At 45.8% G+C, this 19720-nt stretch overlaps 1 protein-coding gene across 7 annotated transcripts in view; it reads left to right on the top strand.

Annotated features, from left to right (window-relative positions):
* The window catches only part of STIM1 (stromal interaction molecule 1), a 165146-nt gene that overhangs the window by 120483 nt on the left and 24943 nt on the right, over positions 1-19720 (top strand). For all 7 annotated transcript variants that reach the window (XM_039525521.1, XM_039525511.1, XM_039525502.1 and 4 more), the window contains one exon: positions 12598-12775. In XM_039525521.1, coding sequence (XP_039381455.1) covers positions 12598-12775 — 178 coding nt within the window. The remainder of the gene's footprint in view (positions 1-12597; positions 12776-19720) is intronic.

Genomic DNA, 19720 nt, shown 5'->3' with positions numbered 1-19720 from the left:
AGTGGGTACCTGGGGAAAGACACCAGGCTGTGGTGGCATAATAGTGCCACCCCAATGAGGAATTGTTTTGTCGGCTTCAAGGAAATCTAGCCAGGGGAAGCTCCCATTAGTGCTTGCCAGTGTTGGAAAGGAATTTGAATGTGCAGGGAGTTGATGTGTGACTGAATATTATGATGAGATAACCGGCTCTGTGGATGAGGGGAAAGCAGTGGATGTGCTATTTCTGGACTTTAGCAAAGCTTTTGATACAGTCTCCCACAGTATTCTTGCCAGCAAGTTAAAGAAGTATGGGCTGGATGAATGGACGGTAAGGTGGATAGAAAACTGGCTAGATGGTCGGGCTCAACGGGTAGTGATCAATGGTTCCATGTCTAGTTGGCAGCCGGTATCAAGTAGAGTGCCCCAAGGGTCTGTGCTGGGGCCGGTTTTATTCAATATCTTCATTAACGATCTGGAGGATGGTGTGGACTGCACCCTTAGCAAGTTTGCAGATGACACTAAACTGGGAGGAGTGGTTGATACGCTGGAGGGTAGGGATAGGATACAGAGGGACCTAGACAAATTAGAGGATTGGGCCAAAAGAAATATGATGAGGTTCCACAAGGACAAGTGCAGAGTCCTGCACTTAGGACGGAAGAATCCCATGCACTGTTACAGACTAGGGACCGAATGGCTGGGCAGCAGTTCTGCAGAAAAGGACCTAGGGGTTACGGTGGACGAAAAGCTGAATATGAGTCAACAGTGTGCCCTTGTTGCCAAGAAGGCTAATGGCATTTTGGGTTGTATAAGTAGGGGCATTTCCAGCAGATCGAGGGATGTGATCATTCCCCTCTACTCAGCACTGGTGAGGCCTCATTTGGAGTACTGTGTCCAGTTTTGGGCCCCAGACTACAAGAAGGATGTGGATAAATTGGAGAGAGTCCAGCGGAGGCACATGACTTATGAGGAGAGGCTGAGGGAACTGGGATGGTTTAGTCTGCAGAAGAGAAGAATGAGGGGGGATTTGATAGCTGCTTTCAACTACCTGAAAGGGGGTTCCAAAGAGGATGGATCTAGACTGTTCTCAGTGGTAGAAGATGACAGAACAAGGAGTAATGGTCTCAAGATGCAGAGTGGGAGGTTTAGGTTGGACATTAGGAAAAACTTTTTCACTAGGAGGGTGGTGGAGCACTGGAATGGGTTACCTAGGGAGGTGGTGGAATCTCCATCCTTAGAGGTTTTTAAGGTCAGGCTTGACAAAGCCCTGGCTGGGATGATTTAGTTGGGTTTGGTCCTGCTTTGAGCAGGGGGTTGGACTAGATGACCTCCTGAAGTCCCTTCCAACCCTGTGATTCTATGATTAACCAGGATCTTGATTTTGCATCTTAAGGTCATGAATATGAAATTATTTCTGTATACTTCTTTATGTATTCATACGCCAGCAGTGCCTAGAACCATCTTCATCACATACAGAGACAGGCCTTCCTCAGAGGATCCATTCAGTTTCTCTCTTTGCACTTAGATAACAGGTTTGCATTGTTTGTTTGCATTCTAGCAACTAGTACTTTAAATATATTTAATCAAATGGTAGGCTGAGAAAAGCAATAGCTAAGATTTATTGCTATATAAGCACCTTAATTGTTTAGTGTGTAGCAGATGGCTTCAGTTTTTGTTTATCAACAAAGAGGGTAATTGTTTAAAATTCCTATAATAAGATGCTCCAGTTTAAAATTAGTTTTTTGTTTTAATTTGCAAGGTGAACATTGTGCCATTTTTATTGAACTGCAGAAATGGTCCTATCTCAGACCTTTCAGGATATGTTCCCTTTGCATTTTGGCCTGTGCTTTTCTGTTGGCCAATTTCTGCTGAAGTTCTGGTAGTCGTAGGCCTGGTGTACACCTAAAATTTAGGGTGACATAGTTCCATCACTCAGGGTTAGCTATGCTGACTTAACCCCCAGTGTAGACACTTCTAGGTCGATGGGAAAATGCTTCTGTTGGCCTAGCTACCATTGCTCAGGAAGGCGGTGTGCCGTATCGAAGGTGTAGGCTGTGTATAAGGCAGCATAGCTATGCTAATGTAGTCCCTGGAGTGTAGACATGGCCCTATTCTGATAAACAAGAGGAGATTATTTCTCAACCTTAAGGATGCCAGATTAGTTTTTGGTGAAAAAGAAGAGTAGCAATGGCTGGAGGAAAGCTGAATGACTCCAGATTTGTTTTACCCTCTGCTGTACCAACATGCTTCTCCTCCTGAGGCTAAAGTGTCAGGTGTCTCCTTGGAAGCAGCCTGTCTTCACTTCCTGCTCCCATAATACCCTTTAACATAGCCAACAGGACCAGCCCATGCGTACGTGGCTGCAGGCTCAGCCGGCAGCCTGCACGCCAAACGTCTCTTCTTCACTCCCATGGCACGCAGCCCAGCCATAAGGGCCCATATGGTCCAGCCTCATGGCCATCCTCACTTTGATCAGCGTGTAACCGTCTCGTGAGGTCGGGAACGGGAAAGGGTAGCAAAACACAAGTATCACAGCAAAACTAACTAAGAAGAATAATGCACAGAAAAGAGGAGATGGCAGCAACTGTATTGGGACATGACACAAGGCAGCATGCCAAGAAGCCAGTCCATCCCAGCTGGGGCCTCCGACCAGAAACATTTGAGGGAACGTCTACACTTAAAATGCTGCATTGGCACAGCTGCACCAATGCAGCCGTGCCACTGTAGCACGTTAATGAAGACACTCTAAGCCGATGGGAGAGAGCTCTCCCATGGGCGTAGTTAATCCGCCTCCCTGGAGGTGGTAGCTACATCGGTGGGAGAAACTCTTCTGCCGACATAGCACTGTCTACATGGAGGTTAGGTTGGTATAACAATGTTGCTCAGGAGTGTGGATTTTTCACACCGCTGAGCATTGTAGTTTTACTGATCTAAGTCTGTAGTGTAGACCAGACCTGAGAAACACTGAAGTAGGGTGTTCTCTAAATCTCAAGGCTGTAACACTGAGAGTGTCATGTGCTCATTGTCCATTGCTCATAACTCTCTTTAGTGGCATGTCTTTCCAGCAGCTTCAGTTTGAGTTTTAAGGGGGCGGGGGGCTGCTGTATGAGCTGAATCAGGGAGGAACAACAAATTCATCAAGAGCCATCAATCATATATAATGGAAGGAGTCTATTTATATCATGATTCGCCAGGCTCCATCGCCTTATGATAAATACCCAGAATGTTCCTGTGTCCTCCTCTTCATCTTCCCCAGTAGTAGCAACAGCATCATACTTTGCTTTGGTGCTCACACCTTCCATGTCCGTGATATTCTCAGAATAGGGTCAGTAACACCTGCTCTCAAGCCACTGGCCATTTATCTGCTGCCTTCAGGGTCCAGCTTTTCTCCTTGTTCCCAGGATGAGCAGATGCTGCGAAAAGAGGCAAAATCAGTATTTCAGTTTTGTGGCCTTTTTTGTAGTTATCCTTCCCTCACCTCCAGGCAATCGGTCTGATGGAGGTTATGCTTGTAGTTTTACTCCAAAAGAGCCTGGGTTTCTAGCATGTTGAAAACACCATAGTCAGTTTTCACTAGGTAAGATAAGCACAGCCCTCCTCAGCACAGGTAGCATGGATTCTTCACATCCATTTCATGTGTTATTTTGCATATGCTCGTGGCTTTTGTCTTTTTACTTCTTGTCACGGAGGCGCCTCCTCCTGGCAACTCTGGGATTAGCTCTTGCCAGGTGCTGCCTTCCTCTGGTGTTGTCTCTACCCGTTGTCTCTTTCACCCTGCAGCCCCCTCCTGGAGCTGCAGCTTGCTGTCCATGGCTTGGCCCTCCGGCCAGGTCACTAAGGTCCTCCCCTTCCAGTGGAATCAGACTCCTTCTGGACCAGCTGTCTGTCTGGCATCTCCAACGCCCTGCGCCACTTCCCAGTGGCTGGTAGGGGAACCCAGGCCCACCCTCTACTTTGGGTTCAAGCCCAGGGACCCTAGAACATGCAGCGAAGGCCTGTATGGTCCTAGCCCTTGCTGCTGTTTCCCTGGACTACTTCCTATATAACTGGCTCCCCTCTCTCTTTGGGTTTGCCAGCCACTCTCCCTCCTCTCAGGGAGTGACAGTGGCATCCTTCCCTGTCGCCCCCCTTTGCTACTTGCAGCTCCTGGGCTTTGTACAGGTCTCACTTGTTCCTGCCCAGCGGTGCCTGTTCCTAATTAGTGGCCTCCTTTTAGCCTACATCTCTCCCCTACTTGCTGCTTAATTTGTTAATTAGGCCTGACTGGCCTAATTTGCCCTCTCAGGGCCAATGTGGGGAATACACCCCATCACACTTCCCTACCACAGACTTCAGCAGCAGTGTACGTGAGTGACTCCAGAAATCATTACTCATCGTCACTGATAAGGATGACCCTATCAGGTTAATGCAGCTTCATTTCCAGCAGAGTGAATGTTGTTATTGGCATCATAGAGAAACCTAAAGTAAATAGACCATGACCACTGGGAGCAAAGGTCTATAATGCGTTACACTGCATAACAGATTGAGCCAATGAGGACTGTGCCAGAGTGAAAAGCTTGCTCGTGAGTCAACAACTACTGGTGATATCACTTTTCAGTTTGTTCCATCCATCTCCCTTACTCATTTAGCATTTATAGAAGAAATGAGCGAGATCTAATCCTAATATTCCTTTAGGCGGTCTTGGTAGAAAATTGAATACTGCTTCCTTGGATTATGCATAATGTTCTCCCTCTCCACCTCTTGCAAAGTATGTTCCTATCTTTCTCATTCATACTTCAGATTGCAAGGACATGTAAACTGAACCCATGTGAATTACTTTCTCTTTTGAACCTTATTTGCTGCAGTTTCTAACTCAGCCCTCCACAGGTGGCAGAGGTTCAGCAGTATTTAGCCTGTCCCCCAGATGGTGAAATGTGGTATTTCATCCAGTTTGCCTGCTAAGGTTCACTGTGGCCCTTTCCACTTTCATTCATTTTCTCCACTTCTGCAGGATAGAGCAGTTGCTGCACATGGCGGCTTTTCTTGGCTTGAAGCCTTTTGTGAGCTTTCCTTATGCAGAACATTCTTTGAGTCTCCCGGTTGGCGCTGCCATTCAGGCGACTCAGCCTACTCATTGATACGTGCTGCTTTCTTTGTCACGTTTCCCAGGGTCTGCTTCTGCATGTCTGCTTCCTGCTGCATGTGCTCTCATAGTGCTTGATGATGTCGTTCTCAGATTGAGCTACACATGCCTTTCCATGGACTGTAATGCTTCATCTCAGAGCCGTGATTTCCATATCCACTGGCATGTAAGCATGAGTGAATTCAGTCTCCCCCCAAGTTGTGTGGTATTTCTTTCTTTCACTGCAGCAGTGGGTTCAATTGGCTTTTTCTTTCTCTCATGCTGCATAGATTATAACTAAATTGCTGATGTGTTTCTTGTATGCAGTTAAGGGGACAGTTTGATCACTGAAGGCAGCAACTACTTATCTGATCTGATATCAGCGCCTGGCAGAGGGAGTGCCAGGGTTTTCCATCCTTGTTTTGAATCCTGTTTAGCTGAGCTGGAGGGGCCCAAGTGTGCTGTTTCCTGGAGGTGCATTGATATACAGAGATTACAAAAACATACTGATTCCCAGAACAAAAACCAAATATTGAATCGTTAAGGTCTTCCTTTGTTCATTCTCTCTCTCCTTGGTGGGCTGGTCAACATCCTCCTCTTCCACTTCCTTTAATCAGCAGCTCTTCATGTTTTGGCTCCATATCAGTGTCTGAAGCTGGATTTTTTTAGAACTATTCAGTTCCATCATCCTTGTCTTCTGTGCCTGGGGCATGGATTGAATGAGAGGGAGGTGAATTGACTAGAAGTCTATTGACTATACTGGATCCCAGTAGGGGTGCAAATGTAACCCATGCACCTTCTGGAGCTGGTATTCTGTCCTGTCTAGTGGCATGGAGACCACTTAAAGAGAGAGCAATTAATGAGTCTGCTCCACACCCTTAGCTAACAGCCAGGTGGCTTTTAGCTCATGCATTAAGCTCTAGAGGTTCCAGGTTTGATGCTGACGACCGGGGTCTGTCAGCATTACAAATTGGGGCTCATCCGGGATTTCAACTGGGAAGTCTCTGCAGCTCGGGATGGGCTTCTCAGCTAGGGGAAGTATGTAACCCACACACCTTCTGGGTGTGGTGTTCTGTCCCATCTAGTGGCACTGAGACCACTTAGAGAGAGTTAAATGAGTCTGCTCTACACCCGTTGGCTTTTAGCTCATGCAGTAGAGGCTCATGCACTAAGCTCCAGAGGCCCCAGGTTCGATCCTACCTGCTGATGACCGGGGTCTGTCAGCATTACGCAAAGATATCTGTAAATGGAATAAATATTGCTCCTGTCCCATTTATTTTACAAGGACACATGTATCGCATTGTAGTGGCACAAATTACTGTAAAATGCTAATTATATCAACTTTTTGCCTTTCCTTCAAGGTTTGGTCAAGTGCTGTCTTTCTGGCCTGTAACTGATTATTTCTTGACAGCATAGAACCATCTTGAGCTGTAGGGGCTTCATCTCTTATCTGAACGTCTCCCAAACTTTCCCTAATGCTTGGGCTTCATGAGGAAAGGATGGTGCAGCATTTCATATGCCCTTCTGAATATCCTGTCGGTTTTACATTGCTCGGCCCTTCATGAATACATCAAGGGCATAGATGCATTCCAGGAGGTATAGCAAGCACATCCTGGTTAGGAATAGATTGTGTTAATCCATTTTTATCCTGTTTCCTGCCAGTGTCCCGCCTGCTAGACTTCTCGTTCCAAAGATCTGTAGTGTTTTGTGCGTAGTTGCTCTTTCCCCTCTCTGCTTTTGTATATGTTTATCTGACTATCTGTGTACTGTACCTTATACACGATAGGATATTATAAATGGCACATTTTTACAGGCTTGAGTCTTAATGTGATGTGGTGTTACCAAATGTCAAACAGAAAGATTTGTGAACAAATGAAAAAGGTAACTTAAGCCTGGTTTACACTGAGGGGGGATTGACCTAAAATACGCAACTTCAGCTTACCTCGTGCCCTCACGGCGCAGGGTTGACAGCCGCCGCTCCCCTGTTGACTCCGCTTCCGCCTCTCGCCGCGGTGGAGTACAGGAGTTGACGGCAGAGCGATTGGGGATTGATTTATCATGTCTACACTAGACGTGATAAATCGATCTCTGATAGATCAATCACTACCCACCGATTCGGCGAGTAGTGTAGGCGTACCCTTTGAGTTGCAACACTTCCATTTCTTACCTGGCACAATCAAAGCCTGTTGTTAGAACCCAGTGACAAAAAGAAAAATGCATCCATTAGCTTCTTGTTAATAATCTTAAACTGTATTCATTTCTCCTAGATTACAGGGAAAAGAAATCTGGGTTCAGTTTACCCACCCATCACTCCAGCTTGGCCCAAATTGAGCTAGAAATTTACACATGCGGAGACCCAAATGGAGTTTATTGTGGTGGGGGAGCTGTAGACACCCCACAACTCTGAGCAAGGTGGGCGAGGTCGGTGGTGAAGTCACATGCAGAGGGGTACCAGCCCAGCCACCCACTCATTCCTCCTCAGTCAGGAGAGAATAAGAAATGTAAAAATCCAGCACTTGCTGTTTCAGAGTCATTACCACAGCAAACAGGAGGCACCGTAATAATCTGCTTAGGGGAAAGGAGCCAACTTCACAAAGACATAATGGAAATTTCCCTGGGAAATACAGCATTGTAGTAGGTCTTGAAGGTGCCTGTTAATCCACTCTTACTGCTAGGATCCAAACCCCAAAGCTGTTAAAACTTAAACCAAGATGGGGTTTCATAGTATGCTATGGCAGATAATGGCCTCTCTTAATGTCTTCCAGTATCTTTGCCTAAATCTCCAGGAAAGGATGGAAATGAAAATGGGACTTTGAGCTCTGTCCAACTCAGAAATCACTCTTCAGCAAATGTCAGCACACAGCATGTGCACCACTCATGCCCTCAAAATAGGGCTGCGGTGGGGGTTGAGCCCTGCATAGGCTTCTACGCAATGTAAATCATGGGTAATCTAGGAATCACTAGCTCCCCATCAGTGACAATCTCTCACTTTTTTCAAGTGATGAGGCACCTCATTGCATTCGTCTTCTATCCAGAGTCTAAGCCATACTTTCACACGAGGAATTGTTGTCTAATAATTTCATAGATTCGTAGATTCCAAGACCTGAAGGGACCATTGTGATCATCTAGTCTGACCTTCTCTATAACACAGGCCATAGAACCTCCCCCAAATAATTCCCATAGCAGATCTTTTGGAGAAACATCTAATTGTGATTTAAAAAATGTCAGTGATGAGAATCCACCACAACCTTTGGTAAATTGTTCCAGTGGTTAATTACTTTCAACTTTAAAAAATTATGCCTTGTTTCCAGTCTGAACATATCTAGCTTTAACTTCTAGTCATTGGCTCATGTTACCCCTTTCTCTGCCAGATTAGAATAGGGCCAGAACGGCGGAGTTCTTTTTTCACAGCTCTTTCACTGACTTTTAGAGTGATCTTGGACAAGTCATTTGTGTCTCAGTTTACCCATCTGTAAAATGTGTGTAATGTATTGTGTACCTCTCAGGGGTGTTGTGAGGCTTAATTTATGTGTATGGAAGTGTTTGAAGTTCCTCAGATTAAAGTGTGTGTGGAGGGAAAGTAACTATTTTCTATCATCTTTAAATTATCTAGATGTGATTTTTCTAGGCACTTTGGGATCTGTCCCATGAAGTTTTAGCCATTTATTTTTTGAACTTCCATCACAAATACTCACTTCTCCATGTCAAGCTGTTCCCACTGACAGGACTAGGAGGAGTTGGATGCTTATTTGATGAGGCTCACTGCGTTACGAGAAGTATCAAATCCCATCTTTACCTGTTGGACCACAGTGGGTGAAATCGCCCTCCAGCCTAATTACTGTTAGTGGAAGAATCTCACAGATAGTACCTAATAAAGCATTTGGCCTGTGAGAGGGAGCGTAGCTTTGAGGATCTGCTTACATTACTGCTGAGGTGCAGGCTTCTTAACATGTAAAGGAAGAGATGGGGATATCATCTGATCTCCCCAAAAAGACAGTTACTTTCTTTATAAGGTAGCTGTGAGAATGCATCACACAACTTAAATGATAATCCCTCTAAGAACCGATCTTGCGTTGCTTGTTAGCCCTCTTATAGCTCTTTGGATCTTAGCCACTCTAATCTCCGAATCCAGAAATGGTCTGATTGCTCCAAGTACTTTGGAAATGCCCTGCACCCTCAGGGTTAACTATTCTCTTGAGGGTAGGCGTTATGTAAACTCCTCATAAAAATCCTTCCATTTTAGATGAAGTGAGGCGCTCCTCTTAATGATTGATTTCTGGGATGTTTCTTTTGATTCCTCATTTTGTACCTGCCAGGTGAACAGACTCCTGTGGGCCTGGTCTGCAGCCCTGACTCATCCAAGTAGGCTCTCGTGGAGTTGACTTGAATGTAGCTGAGGGTCACAGGATCTAGCTCAGTGTTTGTCCCAGTGAGAGGAAACCAAAACGTAGTTTTGGTTAAATATTAAAGGTGGCTAATGTCTGATATTCTCTGTCCTTGGAAATCCTAGTAAGAGTCTATTTTTCCAGGATTTTTATAAATTATACACCAGAGGTAACCCCTAGCCCCCAGTGTGGTTAGATGCCCAGCTATGATGACTCTTGTTCCCGTGCAAAAGGTTAAATGGCTTAGCCTAATTAGGGCACTGGGAAAGAATTTCATATCTTTCTAGGTTCTGTTTGTTTATCTTAGCGCTTTATGGTGCCTCTCATCACTGTAGGATCTAAGCATACTCCCTTTAAAAGCAATAGCAAATTCCCAAGTGGATTTCTGTAACCGGGTCCTTTCCTGGCCTGCCTCCCCGCTGCTCTGGGCTCCTTTAATAAAGCACCTTCAGGCTTCTCTTTTGCAGCACCCGTGGTTTTTATTTACATCTAGTACCCACCACCAGCAACACTATATACAAAGTTTACAAGGCTTTGGTCTCCTCTTTACAGGGGTTCTCCCTTCTCTCTGGAGACTACCCCTTCCCTGGCCAATCCCCCCCTTGCACTGGCTGCCAGCCAGCCGTTATAGCTCTCCTCTGAGCAGGCCCACAGGTGCAGCCAGTTCCTGAGGCCAGGCACCAGCCTTCTCCCCAGCCCCAATCTATTTCCCCTGATTGAGGCTGGCTGAGCAGGGGCTAATTAGGTGCTTGTGCACCAGCACCCTGCTACAATTTCATTCACCTTTTGGCACTTCTCCCTTTTTGAGGTCAGCGTTCTGCTAACAACAACAGGGTGGGGTGGGGTTTAAATTTTATTAATTCGATCCTTTTTATTGGTAAGGGCTTAGAGAAAGAGGGACTGTCAGTGTTGTGTCACTATTAAGATAAAATGGCTTTTTTATATATGAAGATTTTGCAACGTTCTCTAAAGATAATCAGACTCCAAATTTGCCTCATCTTCTCGGCAAGTTTGTTCTGTAGCCAGATCCCCTCATCAGAGAATGCTTTCTCCACAGCTCTCCTGTGCTTTGTCTTGGGCTTTGAGATCTGCACTGGCCCAGAGGAGTGCAGCTGTCATAATGGTTGACAGATCAGCATTCAGTCTTTGATGTAGCTAGGACATGACCCATTTGTGACATTCCCCTCTGGTGTTATCTGGACCAGTGATCTGCTAGGTCACTCCAATCCTTGACTCTGGGAGCCAGCCTTACCCTGCTCTGCTGTGAGAACCCCCACTCCCAGGCTGTTCACGCACAGCCTCTGGCATGTGAGCTGCTCCTCGGATTGTGCAACCGAATAACACTAGCCAGTATCTCCGGTCCCAGACACAACACTAGGAACCTCCGTCTTGCAGTGTCCAGTTATGCCTGCTGGATGCTGCAAGCTTTTATGAGTTTGTCAGTTTAACAAAGAAATTGATATGTACCAGGCTTGGTATCCCAAGGGGAGTCTCTGACATGCTTCAAACCAAGCGCACTGCTTCAGGTAGAATAAACAAACAGATTTATTAACTACAAAAGATAGATTTTAAGTGATTATAAGTCAAAGCATAACAAGTCAGATTTGGTCAAATGAGATAAAAGCAAAGTGAATTCCAAGCTGATCTTAACACTTTCAATGTCCCTACAAACTTAGGGTAGGTCTATACTTACCTGCCGGGTCGACGCGTAGAGTTCGACTTCTCGGAGTTCGAACTATCGCATCTAATCTAGACGCGATAGTTCGAACTCCAAACGCGCGCCCGTCAACTCCGGAACTCCACCACCGGGAATGGCGGTGGCGGAGTCGACGGGGGAGCCGCGGACTTCAATCCCACGGCGTCTGGACAGGTGAGTAGTTCGAGTTCAGCTACGCATACCGTAGCTGAACTTGCGTACCTTAGTTCGACACCCTCCCCAGTGTAGACCAGGCCTTAGATCCTTCTCACCACAGGCTGGCTGGTTGCTCTTCAGCCAGGCTCTCCTCTTTGATCAGCGCTTCAGTCGCTTGGTGGTGGTGTCTATAGATGTAGGTAGAAGAGAGGAAGAGCCTGGCAAACATTTCTCCCTTTTATCATGTTCTTTCTTCTCTCTTGGCTTTGCCCCCCCCCCTTCAGAGTCAGGTGAGCATTACCTCATCACAGTTCTAAACGGACCAAAGGAAAGGGGGGTGACTCACTTGAGAGTCCAACAGATTCTTTTGTTGCTGCCTAGGGAAGTGTCCTTTGTTCCTGTGAGGCTGGGCTGGGTTCGTCCCATATACGCCCTGTTGAGGTGTGAACTGGCCCTCTGCTCCTGGAGAGTTTTTGCCTGGGCTTATTTTAAGCCATAAGGATACATTTTCAGCCTCATAACTATATACATGAAATTACAACCTGTAACATCACTATAACAACCATGCTCAGTGCATCATGAGCCTTCCGAAGACACCCAACATGACAAACTTTGCACTGGATACCACACAATCATTTTACAAGGATGAACATGGGGGTGCTGAGTGTTCCCCCAAGGTACAGAGCGTTACACCATTAAATTAAGGGTTCTTATACCATGCCCGTCACCGAAGTGTCTGAGCCTTCTCTCCAGCGTTGGTTTGGGGTCGTTTGTTAAGGAAGATAGGTGTGTTTTCTGGTGATTTCAAGGGGATTTGTAGGTATGGGTGGGCATCAGTCCTTCTTGCCTGCTGTGTTTCTAAGGGCTGGTCTACACTACGGGGGGAAATCAATCTAAGATACGCAACTTCAGCTACGTGAATAACGTAGCTGAAGTCGAAGTATCTTATATCGAATTACCTACCGTCCTCACGGTGCGGGATCGACGTCTGCGGCTCCCCATGTCGACTCCGCTACCGCCGTTCGGGTTGGTGGAGTTCTGGAGTCGACAGGAGCTCATTCGGGGATCAATATATCGCATCTAGATGAGACGCGATATATCGATCCCCGAGAAATCGATTGCTACCCGCCGATACGGCGGATAGTGAAGACGTAGCCTTTGTCCATAATTCTTTCTAGTGCTGTTAATTTTTTCCTTGTGGTCCAAAGAAAACATGGCAAAGCAGATCATCATATTTCTGTCTTTGAATTAAACTATCTATTTGCAACTCTTTTTTTCCCCAGTAACTCGTCATAACCACCTAAAGGATTTCATGTTGGTGGTGTCCATTGTCATTGGAGTGGGTGGCTGCTGGTTTGCCTACATCCAGAACCGCTACTCAAAGGAGCACGTGAAGAGGATGATGAAAGACCTAGAAGGGCTTCATAGAGCTGAGCAGAGTCTACACGACCTTCAAGAAAGGTGGGTCCTACTTAAGCTTTCTCTGGAGGTGGGTGGTTAAGTCTCCACTGCTAGTTTGAATTAAGCCAGTAGCAGTCAGCCTCTTCTTCTGTGAGGGTGTCAGCCATAAGTACCTGACTGCTTAGGTCATCATAGCAAACCTATTACCCAGTTGGCATTACTGATGTGGCTGCACAGTCTTCGAATGCATTTGGTCAGCTGGTTAAGAAATTTGGACATAACCTCACCCTTGCCACTCCCTGCACAATGTGCACTGGTTAGATGTACTTGGGATGTGCCCCATCAAGACTAGAATAGTTAAAACTAGCCTCATATGCTATTATAAAGCCTGCTGCTGTCGTGTAAAGTCACTATGCTGAATTGGCAGCATGAGACACAAGCATCTCATGTATTTTTAGTGGACTTGAGCAGCGCAGATAATAGTTAAGGCTGAATGCTGATTTCCACCTTAATTCCCTTTTGTTGGTTGGTCAAGTTGTTCTCAAATTTCGGTTGAGCTGTAATTTTTAGAAAGAGAATGAATTTTGTAGGATCATTTTCACCAAATCAGTTGTGCTGACTTTGAGACGGTTAAATATGAAGGGCCTCTTCCCCCCCCCCCCCCCCATCCATGATATTGTAACTAGAACTTTCGTACTTTGATAATTAACAACTGCAAGCACTCGGATTCTTACCTCACATGACTTGGATGCCCCTGCTGTAGTTGACAGGGGCTTGACACCCTTGTGTTTGAGCCTATTGTCTTACTTGAAATGGGAACTTGCTACTGATGCGTCATACTTTCCTGTGCTACAGCAGTGAAGCCGGTCAGCAATTGTTCCTTTGTGTCATTCCAAATTATATTGAAAGAAACCAGAATTCTTTTGCTTTCCTTTTAAAATCACAAAATAGACCTGTTCCTACAGGAAGAAAGGGCCTTTCAAAAAGAATGTTAAGTAATCTGGCTGCTTCAGAATCCACCATCTGGACTGACTAAGGTTGCATCTTCATATTAGCCAAGAGAGAGGGTGAAACACATCAATATTCTGGAAATGGTTCAGGAGAGGAATTTGGCCAAATTTCCTCATGGATTCTTCCTCTGAAGAATCTGGAGGAGCCACTGCTTCCCAGGCACTACAGGGATATCCAGATCTCATGAGTTGTTTACTAGGAAGCACAAAAAAAAGTTAGAAAATTCAATACTGGAACATTAAACATAAGCAGCTGAACTGTCTCTTGTTCATCATAAAAATGTTTCATTTCTTCTTTGACAAAATACTGTGGGCTGAAGAATGCAACTTTTACTCACATGAGTAATGGCATTGACCTCAATGTGGCTACTTACATATGTAACGGCTGCAACAGGCCCTATTTATGGACAAAGGGCTACTACTGACAATCTCATTTTCTTTTTTAAAAAGGTTCATTTTTTGCTGAAATCACCATTTTTAACAGAGCCTGGTAGATTTTGGCTCTAATTATTTTTACTTATCTCTTGAATATCATTTTCAAAGATAAAGAGTCCAGTCTGGTTGCCATAGAAGTCGATGGCTAAACTCCCAATGACTGCAGTGGGAGCAGACTTGTATTCCAATTGTGTGTGCGCTAGCTAGCATGAAAAGTTGCCTGTACATGTGCCAGCATCTCAAGAATGTAAACCTACCGTGAAGATTTTTACAAACACTTCAGCCATTGGAATCAGTGCAATATACACTCTCAGTACTGGAGCCTGGTTCCTCACCTATCCTGTCAGAACAGCTGGTAGAGAGTAGCCCTGCTCATGGATGATGTGTTTGTGAGAACTTTCTTCTGTTAAGTAGCTCTGTGTGATGACATTAGTTGGCATTCACCTGAAAGGAAAGATGTGTGTCAAGATGATGGTGCCAAAGTCCCAGCTTTCCCTTCTCGGTGACACACACATATGATCTGCTTTGTTCCTGACGTGAAGAGAGGGAAAAACTACATTTACTGTATGTCTTTGAGGCAGCCAGTTCTGAGCAACAAATCATTTCAGAGTTGTGTATAATTTTACCATTGCCAGATTGGCAATTCCCCAAAGAAAAAGGATTTGCTAAAGTGAGAAACCATTAGGATTTCCTAGTTTAAGTCTGACTGCCCATTGAGATAATTACTGTGGAGAGCGTCCGAATTTTACTCTGTACCTGTAGATGGGTGGACTCACCCCTGCGGCGCCTCCTGCTGGTCGTCCTCGGGAATTAGCTCATTCCTGCATCTGGAGCGCCCTCTGCAGGCCGGTGATCCGCCTTCCAGCTACTGGCCCCCGTGTCCCTCCCAGGACCTCAGTGCCCCTTTAACTGGGTCTCCCCCTCCCAGGGGAACCCCCACCCCACTAGCCCCACTTTGCCTCAGTATTGGCTACTGCCCAGTCTCCATCAAGCCCTCGTTCCCTGAGGCAGACTGCTGTATAAGCCATTCATCATCGGCAAAGGGGTTTGGACCTGCTGCCTTTGCCTACCCCTAGGCTGCCCCTGCAACCCCCAGTACCTCTTGGCCTAATACTAGGCCGCAGCCTGGGGCTTTCCAGGCTCTCCTCTGCCTTCCCCAGCCCTGCTTCACCCAGGTACCCTGTCTAGCTCCCTGCAGCCAGGCCCTTCTCCCTCTACAGGCTGAGGAAGACTGCCTGGGCTCCTGGCTCACAGCCTTTTATAGGGGCCAGCTGTGGCCTGATTGGGGTGTGGCCCAGCTGCGGCCACTTCCCCAATCAGCCCAGCTTTGAGAGCTGCAGCTCTCAAGCCCTGCCAGGCTGCTTTTTAAACCCCTCAGGGCAGGAGCAGGTAACCAACCCGCTACAGTACCTTTCAGTGTATGCTTTTAGGTAGGACCTGGAGATAACTGCTGAGTTTATGCTGGGGATTCAAGAGTAAGTTACCCTGTAGGCATTGGGCCTAAATACTAACGGTGCGGTGTAAGACATGACCTTGGGATCTGCCATTGAAGACAGGACAACAGAAACCAGGAGATGTGTCGGTGAACATTAGGTAATGTTACCTAAAGCCAAACAGGAAGAAACCTGAAACCGCACATGCCAGGCACGGCTAAAAGCTCCTCCTGACAGTTCTGCAGAGCATTAGGGTAGGAAGGATTGTCTGTGGATAGAGCACTGACCTGGAAGGAAGGAGGGGAGTGATCATTTCCTGGCTTGGCCACAGACTCCCTAGTGACCTTGTGCAAACTGACTTGCCCAGGGTAGACTCAGTCCCCTTCTGTAAAAAGGGAATAACACTTCCCTACCTCACATGCTGCTGAGAGGATACATTTATTAGTCTGCGAGGTGCTACAGTGATAGAGAATGCTCTGTACAAGACGTCTTTCAGTGGTCCAAATGGAAGTCCTTCCATGGTTCTCTTTGAAAAATTGTGAATAATCTGGGTTCCAGACAAACAATGCAAGTCGCACTGAAACAGGTGTCTGTCCCAGATGCTGAGTACATAATATCTTTTCCACGGCCTGTCAAATGGCTACTCCTTTGCCTCGCTTAGAACTTTGTGAGGGCCGTTGAGATACCTAGAGCAGGAAAGGTTGATCCAGCAAGCCAAATTCTGTTCTAATCTAGAACATTTACAGGATATCCCTTAATGGAGACTGTTCCCAGGAAGTCTTCCAAATTGCTTGCACTTACATCAGTGTAAATTCAGAATATTTCCACTGAACTCAGTGGAGCTCCACCAGTGTAAAACTGTGTGTGTGTGAATCCAGTCACACTGACTGAGAACATGCAGGGGAAAGTTTGTTGTTGTTGTTGTCTCTGGTGAGCAACAGAGGAAATGATGGACTGTCGTTTTCATGAAACATGAATAATAAAAGGGTGGGGAACAGAAGAAGTCTGACTAGGGCATTCAAGAGAAATCTTAAGGATCTTAAGGATTAATTCCTCTTTCCCCCTTCCCCCCGACACGCACACCACCGGGACATTTCCCCTTTAAACAGAGGGTATTCTAATGTGTGTGGAGTGTTAACAAGCCTAGTATGGAAGTGATGGAGCTATGATCCATGGAGGGCAGAGAGCGTGGGCTTATCTCTAAACTTGGAACATCTCCATAGGATTCTTTTAAAATTAGGACTGAAAACATTTTGTGTTTCTCAGCAGAACTGTAAATTGAAAATAAACCCTTGTCCAGCAGCACAGCCAACAAAATGGCTGAAGAAAGTCCAGTTTTGAATTGCCATCTCTACACCGTGAGGAGACTTGTGTTTACACTGTTCTCAGTGAATTGCACTCTTAAGTGGAGCAGTGGACTGCTCCCCTCTAGCCTCTGCTCCCAAAACATGGGTTTCATTTGTGCATAGTAATGTTTCGAAATGCGTCTTTAACATTCTTCCCATTTTTTAAATCTGGGCTGTGAAGTAAACAGAAGGCACATGCAGTCCTTTAGTTTTGTACACGGTCTTGAAGAGAGCAGTCTAAATGTGTATATTACACAGAGCAGAATTCTGTGATAAGGATCGGCTTCACCTCATTTTGTTTGTTTGTATCTGAATGGTCACTTGTGGGCCCATGAACCAGGCGTTTCACAAAGTCTCGTGCTTAGAAGCAAAGTCTTGTGCAGGCAAGTTCTGCTTCCCGATCCCTCTTCGAGCTTTAACAAAAAATCAGCCCTCCTGGCGTCTGGTTTGTTCGCACAAGTTGCTTCCCGCAAACAGTCCCTCTTCTTGGGGCTGGAGGTTTTCCTTGCCATCCCTCCTCAGAGGATCTTGATTACTCCCAGTACATCTAAAGGAAACCTGCCAGCCAACGCTTCTAGTGGCCTGGGCAAGTGTCCTTGCCTTTGATTGCAGTTTGTTCCTGGGGCACCTCAGAGCCGCTGTGCTGCACATATCTCACAGTCCTTTCCCTGCTTTTGGTTTGGACAGGGGGGTAAATAATCAGAAACTGGGCTGTTATTCCATTTGGGGGTTGGATACCCTGAATAAGCAGAGATTTGGTGACGGGAAATGCTTTTGCTTTTAGCTGGGATGATTCATCTTGCAGTTTAGTTTTTAAAAGTCTTCCGCAGCCTGGTCTATAGCTATTTTCGTAGCCAGTCATTGAATCTTTACGCTTAAGCCCAGTAATGGTTTCATTGGCTCAGTTTATGCCTGCCTGACCTCAGAAAGCTTGTATCCTTGTAACTACTAAACCATACTGAAGTTATCCTAAAACTCCAACAAATCCTAAAAAGGAAACTGACTGACCAGAACCTGGAGTATAAATAGAAAGGATGGGTTTGTTTAAGTTGGGACCGTAACCTGACCTGCAAGGACAAGGGACAGAAACGTCCTCACAATGCACTCTGGGTCAGAAGGTCTCTACTATTTAAACACTCTGTTGTGTCCGGCTATTATTGATTTACCTTCTACTGTAGCACAGGATCTCTGGAGAAAAGAGGAAAACAGCTCAGAGTTTAAGGCCAGAAGGGACCATTAGATCATTTAGTCTGACCTCCTGGACACCGCAGACCATAGAATTTCATCCAGTTACCCTGGCATTGAGCCAGGTAATGAATTTCATCCATTACCCTGGGTAATGTGTGTTTGACTAAAGCATCTTCTAGAAAGGCATCAAAAGATGGAGAATTCACCACTTCCGTTGGTAGTTTGTTCCAGTGGTTAATCACCCTGTTAAAAAAGTGTGCCTTATTGCCAGTGCTTAATTAGATGCTGAGGGCTCAAGCAATTTTTTTACTTTCATAACTGATGCGGCAAGCCCAGAGGTGCCGGGACTCGGGACTGCCAGGCCCAGAGGTGCCAGGACTCGGGACTGGCACAAATTAAGCCCTGCTTATTGCTAAGTTGAATATGTCTGGCACAGCTTCCAGCATTGGTTCTTGTTCTGTTTTTCTCCACTAGATTAAAGAATGCTCTAGTACCCAGTGTTTTCTCCCCAGGAAGGTACTATCATTTGTAGCCTAAATGATAAAGTGAACCCCGCCCACAAACACACACATTTCAACTGAATAAATGCTGCAGAAACATTGTCTTAAAATGAGCAGTCAGTCTACCTGTTAGAAATGATCATTGTACTTAGTTTATTTTAAAGAATAACTAACATTTGGAATTTGAAGTGGTTTTGGTGACAAACACTAGAGATTTTTTTTATATGGAGATATACCTATCTCATAGAGCTGAAAGGTCATCAAATCCAGTCCCCTGCCTTCACAGCAGGACCAAGTATCGTCCCTGACAAATTTTTGCCCCAGATCCCTAAATGGCCCCCTCAAGGATTGAGCTCACAACCCTGAGTTTAGCAGGCCAATGCTCAAACCATTGAGCTATCCTTCCCCCAGTGACCTTGTTCTTTGTACAGGCCAGTTGGAGTGAGTCAGGTAGAATTTGTCCTAGTGCATCCTCTCCTGCTTTGCAGTTTACGTTTTCTTCCTCTGTAGCTTAATTCTTCCCCGGTGCACTCAGGAGGCTGCAGCGCCAGGGGGCTGTGTCAGAGGGAGGTAGCAGCAGAGGCTTGGAAGCAAATGAAAATGCAGTAAAAAGCCTGACCCAGCAGGCTGAGCGAGGGTACCCAGAAAGCTATTGAACAGAGCAGTGTTGGGTCCTTGAAAATCCTGGGATTCGCCAGCATCAGTTTCCCTGACCCAAGGGTAAATAATCTGTAATTTTCTCTTGCATCCATGCAAAATCAATACTGATTTAATCCCATGTTGGAGAAAATTAACCACTCCTGGGAGGAGGGTGTGTCTGAATTTGGATCCAGTGGGAAATGGAGTATGTTGGCAAATGTCATATGCAAATATACATGTGCACAGCCACGTCCCGAGGCCCATTAAAACTCAAGTATTTACCTCCTTGGAGTAGAGTGATATAGATTATATCCATTTCCATAATGGCGAAGGCCTTTGTTTCTGGGTTTCTGTGAATGCGCAGAAGACTCAAATGAGTTTGCAGCGCATTACATCAGACTGTGGCTTGTGTTCTTCTGGTATTTAAAAAATGAACGTGGCTGAAGTTGGTCAT

Source organism: Mauremys reevesii, linkage group 1 (assembly GCF_016161935.1).
Source record: "Mauremys reevesii isolate NIE-2019 linkage group 1, ASM1616193v1, whole genome shotgun sequence".
Lineage (NCBI taxonomy): Eukaryota > Metazoa > Chordata > Testudines > Geoemydidae > Mauremys > Mauremys reevesii.
The sequence above is the reverse complement of the archived record's forward strand: the minus strand, read 5'-3'. Positions and strand labels throughout refer to the sequence as shown.